General features: G+C 38.6%; 1 protein-coding gene across 1 annotated transcript; it reads right to left on the reverse strand.

Annotated features, from left to right (window-relative positions):
* Positions 1-6489: 6489 nt before the first annotated feature.
* Positions 6490-7008, reverse strand: LOC128129226 (uncharacterized). The gene has a single exon (XM_052767865.1). The coding sequence runs from the start codon at positions 7006-7008 to the stop codon at positions 6490-6492; it is 519 nt and encodes a 172-aa protein (XP_052623825.1).
* Positions 7009-9534: the final 2526 nt, after the last annotated feature.

A 9534-nucleotide genomic window follows, 5' to 3' on the forward strand; every position in this document is an offset into this window, starting at 1 on the left:
CCATACGATAGACTAGATATGGCAATAAGTAGTCCACATCACCTTATGACTTTCGTCACCCTTGAACCATTTCGGTTCGGCTGTAGCTAGCAGCCAGGTGTGGGGTAGTCAGCCCCGTATAGATCTATACACTCAAGTCACGCTCCCTATCCAAGAGATTCTGGTTACGGGTACAGTCCTCCACTCACGTATCTCTGTGGAGTGTTCACCGTGGACGTGTCTCCAATCATATAGGACCAACAAATTTACTAGTAATAATATGATAATCCTCCACCCGCGTATCTCTATGGAGTGTTACCGAGGATATACAGTGTACAAGTTTTATGTTTCAATGGTTCTAATGTCATTCTTTTAATTGATAAAATGTGGAAAACCATTTGTGAAATATATATAAAACATAACAGTTTAAAGTCCATTTCATAAATATATGTTTACGTGATCTACATGTTCAAAAGGTTATCAGTTGTATCAATCAGTGTAAAAAGCATATAAAATGAGAAACACACACATGAAAACAAGTTTTGAGTACAAGCAATCCCTTGTACTTTGCTTGTGTTCCCCCTGAAAACAGTGAAAAACAGTGAAAAAGGGAAGGGGTATGAACTCACCGCTTAATGTAGAGTTCGAGTGTCAACGGATGCCCTGAACTCCTATGGCCCCTATTTTTCATGAGACGACACATAAATGAGTTAGAAATAAGGTGTTTCATGACTAAACATGTTGGGAAAACATCCTTAGGGCTTGGAATTACTAAGAATAAGTGTCATATGATCCAAACTTAATGATTTATGCAAGTTTAGGGCCAAATATGGGTATTAGAGTAGGTGTATGGTCTTGAAAATGAGTGTGCGGCTGGGGAGTGCGGCCAGGAGTGTGTGTGAGGCAGCACACAAGAGTGTGCAGCCGTATAGAGGGTGTGTGCGGCCGTACATAGGAGTGTGCGGCCGTACACTCTTCATTTGAGTCCATATGTTGATTCTCGAAGTGTATGCTCTTCATACTTGGGAGTTTTGAATGTGTGCTGCCCCCATATGAAGGTGTGCGGCCGTACACCTTCATGGGATGATGAATATGACGAACATAATGATTTTTAAGCTTGGGATTCAAGTGTTTACCACTATACTTAGCTTGAAGATGGAATAGATCACGATTATGAAGCCTTCCAAGTGTTCTTGGTTGATGATTTAGAGAGAGAAAGTAGAGAGAGGGAAGAGAAACATCTAAATGAATGAATGAAGGGGGTATCCATCCATAAATTGAATTGGGTGTGAAGTTGAGGGTGTTTGCGGTTGGGTGTGTGGCCGTACACACAGGTGTGTGGCCGCACACACCTTATTTAGTGAGCTTGGCCCGATATTGTGATACTAAACACTCTCCAACCCTTCCTAAGACTCATATCTAGATTATACTTAGTCTAGAGCACCCATATGAAACCACAAGATTTAATAAAAGACAATGAACTCAAGTTTTAGTGCTAGATCAATTACATGGGTTAGAAGTTTCGGGTTGTCACACATGTTCCCGTTCATTAAACCAAAGTATTTATGGTGTCAGGTTACTTTAGTAAAAACTTGTAGTTGGTATTGACATTGACTATTAATTGACTTACTTTTTCTGTTTGATGCAGAGTCAACTGGTAGGGAAATTGTTAATTTTTTAAAGTAAAACAAAGGGTTTATTGAACGAGAGAAAAGAAAACACCAACACTCCATGGCTAATAAGAATAGAAAAAAAAGATATGAGGCAAAAAAGGTAAAACAAACTCGTATGTATGAATATGATTTGTATGGTAATTAAATTTATAGTGTATGTATGTTTTGGTTTGCATGCAGTCTTTGTTTGGCAGCTTGGAAAAACTTTGTAGCACCTTGTCGTCCATGCCACTCTTGGTAAAACAAATTTATAGTGTACTTCTTCCATTCATGTTAGTAATTTCTCATTATGATGTGTTGTTTCTTGTGCAAATTTATTTTTAGGAGGTATTTTACTTTATTAAATATTTAAAGTTACTGGACATGTGTATTGGCATATCATGGAACATTTTAGGGCAGTTGTTGGTTTTCCTCTTGGTGATCCATCAATGAAGTGGCCAACATCATGTAATAACATTTTAAGGGAAGATGTAGGTATATGTTTTTTTAATGAATAATGTAATCATATGTACGAATATGAAATAAAGTTTGTTATTTGTATGACAATAAATTTTATGCAATGGATTGTATTTTTTGTATATGGTATTTTATTTTCTATTATGAGACATTAAATGCAAATTTGATTTAAAAATTAGTAAATCTGTAAATAATATTTTTTTTAACATTTAAAATTATGATACGCAAAAATGTGTGTCATCTTCATTTATGACATGGCCTTTCTTGACAGGGGCTTCCTTCATACGCACTGCGTGTCATAAACACGCGCGTCGTAAGGTTACGACACGCAAATGCGTGTCGTATTCCTTTATGACAGGGCCTTCCTTGATACGCATTACGTGTCATAACCGCGCGTCGTAAATGCGCGTCGTCTCTCTTTATGACAGGGCCTTCCTTGACGCGTATTTGTGCGTTGTCTGAGCATTTTACGATGCGCAATGAGCGTCGTAAAAGGCTGTTTTTCTAGTAGTGAAGATGAGTGGGTGACTCATTTTCATCTCAACAAATGGTATGATGAGATACTTAGAGACATTTTGTCACATATAGAAGCATGCTTCTAGGGACAGAGGATTTTCAAAAGTTTAATACTTTCAATTCATTAATACAAGAAATAAGAGAAAAATGATGTTGAAAATATAAAAAGTATTTTGCAATCAAGAAAATGGAGTTTATGTCATTGAAAGCATGCCAAGTTTAGCGATCAACTTGTTCAGGGTCTTTTCTTCCAGTGCCTTGGTAAAATATCGGCCAATTGATCCGTGGTTGGAATATATAACAACTTAACTTAGCCTTTCTGAAGTATATCATGGATGAAATGATGATGAATGTCGATGTGTTTGGTCTTAGAATGCTGAACTGGACTCTGTATCATCAAAATTATGTTGGTGTTGTCACAACAGATAGGAGTCTTGGTAAATGAGAATCCATAATCTTGAATTTTATTATGAATCCAAAGAATTTGAGCTCAATAGCTTCCAATGGCAACATATTTCGCTTTAGCGGTAGAGCAACCCATTTACATCTGCTTCTAGCTTGACCAACTTACAAGTCTATTTCCCGATAACTGATCTCCTCCCGAAGTACTCTTTTGAGTAATACAACGTCTACCACGATCAAAGTCAGTGTAACCAACCAACTTAAATAATGAATGATGTGGATACCATAACCCAAGATTGGTGTATGCTTCAGATAACTGAAGATTCTCTTTATAGAGTGAAGATGTGATTCTTTATGATTGTCCTGATAGCGAGCATACAATATGGTGGCAAACATGATATCCAGATGACTGGCGATGAGTAGAGCAGAGAGCCTATCATTCCTCTTTACATTTTCGCATAAACGTTTGTGCCATATGGAGCAGCGAATATGGGTATAGATGGTGACATAGGGTATTTGTTGGTTTGCCATTAGCGAAACGAAACTTCTTTAGTAGATCAGAGATGTACTTGGCTAGAAAAAAAAAAGATCACGTCGGTGAGTTGCTTAACCTGTAGACCGTAGAAAAAAGTTAGTTCACCTATCATGCTCATATCAAAGTTCTTATCCATGACTTCAGTGAATTTAGTGCTCAACGTCTCATCTGTAGATCCAAAAATGATATCGTCCACATACACTTGAGCAAGAATAAGATGAGACCTTGACTGCTTGATGAACTGAGTGTTATCAGTAGCCCCACGTTGTACCATTATCCAGGAGATAAGTGGCAAGCGGGTCATACCACGCACTGGGAGCTTGTTTCAATCCGTAGACAGATTTGGCCAGACGATACACGTGATTTGGAAATTCAACACTTAAAAATCCTGGAAGTTGTCTCAAAAAAACTTCTTATTGGAGATCCTCATGCAGAAATGTAACGACCCAATTTTTCACGTCCAAAAATTTCGTTTTTAAAACATTACTTTAGAAAACATTAATAATTAAAACATTTCTTAATTAAACCATTTCACATCGAAAACCAAATTTGAAATCCATAACAGTTAAACAACCAAAATATCAGAGTATCAATCCCAGGGTAAACTCATAAATGCGGAATCAAGGAGTGTGTGTGATGAGCCGCTACCGTGCCTGCTCCTTCCCATTGGCTGAAGAGGTACCTGAAACAAAAACTGAAAAACGTAAGCACAAAGCTTAGTGAGTTCCCCCGTCGTACCGCATACCATACAATACATAACATACATACTGACAGGCTATTCTGGGGCGCCTGACTACCCGGTACGGCCATTCTGGGGTGCCGACTACTTGTGCGGCCATTCTGGGGTGCTGACTTACCCGTGTCAAGCCATTCTGGGGTGCTGACTACCCGTGTCAAGCTATTCTGGGGTGCTGACTACCCGTCGGTCCTGGCAACCGATCCTCGGGGACTAGTCCCCTCCTACTACCTCTATTTCATATAACATAACAAGCCCTCATGCAAACATATCATCACATACTGTCAGACATTTCTGGGGTGTCTGTACTACCCTTCGGTCCTAACAACCGATCTCTACTTCTATCACATAAATATGTCATGCTAGCATATAACATATCAGGTTGTAGTAAATCTAGATGTCATCACAAAGACAATCATCTAACATACGACTCCTACTGGTGGGCCGACATTGTAACCGTAGACCCACCACTACTGGAAGGTAACTCACCTCAAAGTAGCTGCTGATCTGATCGAGAACTGACTGTCTACTGATGCTGCTGCTCCGGAAATCCTCTGGCTGTAATTCCATAAACACACCCAATCAATCACTGCTAATTTACCTTTGGGTAAAATGACAATTTTACCCCCGATCATGTCCTAAGTCAAAGTCAGAATCAACTTTCAATTGACCCGACTCGTCGAGTTGGCCTGCCAACTCTCTGAGTCCCTATCCAATCGACTGTCCTGGATCCCGACTCTACTCGTCGAGTTAGGCGTTGACTCGACGAGTTCTCCTTTCAGACTGAAGATCAAGTCCTTCATCCTACTCCCCGAGTTGTATGAACAACTCGCCGAGTTCATCTTCATCCGATGAACACTTATGTTATGACTCGCCGAGTTGTATGAATAACTCGCCGAATCTGTTCTTGATCTAAGAAGATTGCCTTGAACTCGCCGAGTCAGTGCAATGACTCGCCGAGTTCCTTCATGGATGAGTTTGGCTTCCAACTCACTGAGTCACACCCCGTGACTCACTACTCCTACTCAAACAACAAAAAGGGGACAACTCGGAGACTCGCGAGCAGACTCGCCGAGTCAGATGAACGACTCGCCAAGTCGTTACCATGCAATCACTATATACGCGATTTTGCTTGAATCTAGTCCATGCCTTTCATAGATCTGGGTTCCTAGATCATGAATAACAAATAAAGTTTCCAACTTTACATGTAAATATTCCTCAATGAGAGTTTTAGGGTTCAAAATGCACCAAAAGGGTAGATCTAGGGTGTACAAGAAACATGGGTCCATAAAGGCGGTAGATCCATGTTCCAGGGACTGAATAGGGTCTAGATCTAAAGGCTAATCAACTTGAATCAACCAACAATGCACAACCAAGCTTGGGGAAGGGCTCAAGAAAGACTTTAATGGAGTAATAAGCATAGAAATAGAGGGAAAACGAGTTTTACCTCAAAGGAAACTCTGAGATTGCTCAAAGATGGCTGACTTCCTCTTCTTCTTCTTGATCCACTCTTCTCCCTTCTCTAAATCTTCAAAACACACAAGAATGCTTCAAATTCTCAAGGAAATAAGCTTTGAACGATGGTTGGGGCTTTGAGGGTGAATAGGGGCTGACTTGGGGGCGGAAATGAGTGATTAAATAGGGTGCAAACCCCTGAAACTTAGGGTTTCATCCAACAGCGGTGACTCGCCGAGTCCAGGATATGGACTCGCAGAGTCTCCAACTTAAACGTGTCCCGGGTCCCGTCTCTACTCGGCGAGTCGGACCTATTACTCACCGAGTCCAAGGCTAAAAATGGAAAATACTCAAATAAGATTTACGTACCAGGAACCAGGTGCTACAAGAAAAGCGGTCTTGACATCCATTTTGGTAGAATTTGAAGTGCATGAAATATGCATATGCAATAAACAACCTTACTTCCTCAACTTGTTTCTTGTAACATCCCCATCTTCATTCATCTTATTTATGAATACCCAGTGAGTACCAATCATAGTTTTCCCTTGAGGACGTGGAACTAGCATCCAAACCTTGTGTCGTTCAAACTCATTCAGCTTATCTTGCATTTCCTTGATCCAATCGGTGTCTTTTAAAGTTTGAACCACCTTCTTGTGTGCAATCATTCACACAAAATTAAAAAACATGCATAAATTGTTAGTGGCCCTGCTATGAGTAGGAATCCATGAGTTAATGTTTCACATGGTCTGAGATTCAAGGTGATCATGATGGAATATATGATTTAAATCATTGTTGTTGATTGATTCATCATTAGAGAGTGGTTCCTTATGATTTAGAATTACTTCATGTTTTGAATCTCCAGCATTATGAGATTGATCTTTAGCATCAATTGGGTCCTCAGCACTATAGAGATGATTGAGATCATGGTCAATGTTTGGGACAATTGTCTCAGAAAGAGAGTTAGATGGACTATGAACATGCTCGTTAAGAATGTTGGCATGATGATTTGTTCGATCTTGAATGAATGACACATCTTCAAATGTAACATGTATCGATTCCTTAATGACTTGCCTTGGATGATTGAAAACTCTAAAGGCTTTAGATTCAATTGAATATCCCAAGAAGAAGACTTTATTAACTTTTGCTTCAACTTTTGAACGTTGGTCCTTCTGATTCAAGATATAGAACATACATCCAAAAACATGAAAATAGGATATATCAGGCTTTCTCCCTTTTAGCAGCTCATAGGCAGTCATCCCATGTCAATTGATAATGATTGACCTGTTTTGTGTGTAACATGTTGTATTAATTGCTTCATCCTAGAAGGATAAATGAAGACCAACTTCTACAACCATAGTTCGACTAGCTTCTATGCGAATCCAATTTCGTCTTTCAGTGATGCGGTTTTGTTGCGATGTCTGGACAACAAACATTTTTTTTGATAAATGCCTATATCATCACTAAATTTCTCCAAGGTAGAATTTCTGAAATGAGTGCCATGATCACTTCACCGTTGCCTAACTCTATAGTCATACAAAACTTTTCACTACCTTATAAGAGGGATGATCTCATTAGCGGCATGACTTTTCTTTATTAGAAAAATAACCTTGGTAAATCTTGACTACTCGTCAACAATGACAAATGTGAACTTCTTCCCAGATCTAGATTTGATAGGAACATGACCAAACAAATCCATATTAAGGATATGAAAGAGTTTAGTGTTATCAACATATTTTGGTGTAATTATTATTAATAATCAAATAGGCTGAGATTCATTTACTAACCGAGCTTGGAGGTGGAGGGGGTGCACACTCGGTGTGATAATTATGAACTTGGGAATACGGGGGCAGTGCCCCTGGGTGTAGGGTTCCAACGGGCTATTGCCCATTGGCGGTGTCTAGCAGTTGCGTCCTAGCAGGGTCTAAGGGGCAGAGCCCCTGGCAGTGGTTCCAAAGGCCAATGGCATTGGCAGGGCTCGGGGTAGCGCCCCGAAACCTAAATGGATTTTGCATCGGCTCCATGCAATATCCCGCCAAATCTGTCCTGATGACATCTTGATGATGTAAGCTTTAATTATGTCTAATAACTACCAGTTTTGGTGCAAATCTAGAGGCAACCACCATGACCTGTTTTCCCTATAGTATAAGAACCTTTCTTTGGTTTCTGAAAAAGGGTTGGAACTCATATATATTAAAATCATATATTGATTTTTTCAATCTATGAAAGCACAAAAACAGTAAGGTATATTTTGTGTTTTTGATTTAGAAGTGGCCTGACTTCTAAATTGAATTCTTTGGATTATCCCAAATCTGATTTCGTGATATGCCAAGCTATATGGTCAAAATCATAGATTTTGGAAAGTGATTACAATCACGATCTAAGGAATATCCAACTATATTGATATTCTTAAGACCCCAAACTTCTAACACATAATTTATATTTTACAAACTTCATATTAGGAATCCCACTCACAAGTTGATTTCTATATATTTTGGAAATGATTTTAAAGTTAAGGTGAGAGAGTCTCTTATGCCACAACCAATTTAGATTAGACTCTGAACGAGAGCAGAAGTAGGGCCCTAGAGAACAATCAATGGAAAACATGTCCAGGATGTGTATTTCATTTTTACGACTTGCGGCGAGTACAACGACATCCTTTTGATCAATCACCTTGCCTTTTCGTATGTTGAAATGGACTCCATATCCAGTATCACACACTTAGCTGATTGCGATGAGATTGTACGGAAGAACTTTGACATAAGATACATTTTTGAACTCGACTATTTTGCACTTAATTGTACCATAAGCTTTCTTGATGCCCTTGTTGTTGTTTGTATATGTTACTGTAGGTCCATATTTCTTCACATAATCATCCATGAGATACTTGAATCATGTCATATGCCTCGATCATCCATTGTCTAAATACAAGATATGCTCTTGACCCTATAGCACTAAATCATATATTAGCACACACTAACCATTTTTACAATAGGTCTATTACGAAGGAAAATGTTATAGCTTTCATTTGGAAGACAATTTAGAGAGTTTCCTTTTTAATCCATTTGTTATTTCAAACTATGATGTGGTCATCATGTTTAGTATTCGCTTCAAATGTGCATTCGCTAACCTTATGTGAAGGTTCTCCATAGTGATAACATATCCTGATTTCAGTATTTCTCCTTTTAAAACATCAGTTTTAGTTTCTTTAAAAATTTGGCTTCCAGTGAGTGGAATCCTATTCATTTAATTTAAAAACTCTTTCTTTTGTTCTAGAACCAGATATGTTGCACTATGAAGAAACACTATCATTACAAGTTGATGAGTTTGGAGACTAATCATTGTCAGAAGTGCTTGAAACATAGTCAGTGTCAATGTTAATTACATTGCTTTGGGGAAAGTCGCTAAGAATTTCATTCACTGAGTGAATTCACCATTTGAAATGGGACACTTTAGCAAGATTTTAGTTGAAGGCAACACATTTTCACAATTTGGAGGCTGTTGTGATGGATCAAGAGTGGACAAGTTAGATTTACATTCAGTGTGTCCATTTGAGTGGGTGACATGGTGTTTTTCAATTAAACTTTGATTTATATATAAAGGTGGTACTGACAAATCTAGTTTTAAAGTCCTTTTAAAGATCGCAAGAAGTGTCTAAATTTTGTTCAGATTCGATATGTTCAAGTAGTTTTACAACATCGTAAATACTACCACCAAGAATTTCCTCACACTAATCAGGAATTTATGTGTTTATTATTATTCGTTTAACTTGAAAAGTGAATGTG

This window comes from Lactuca sativa, chromosome 9, assembly GCF_002870075.4.
Source record: "Lactuca sativa cultivar Salinas chromosome 9, Lsat_Salinas_v11, whole genome shotgun sequence".
NCBI classification, from domain to species: Eukaryota; Viridiplantae; Streptophyta; class Magnoliopsida; order Asterales; family Asteraceae; genus Lactuca; species Lactuca sativa.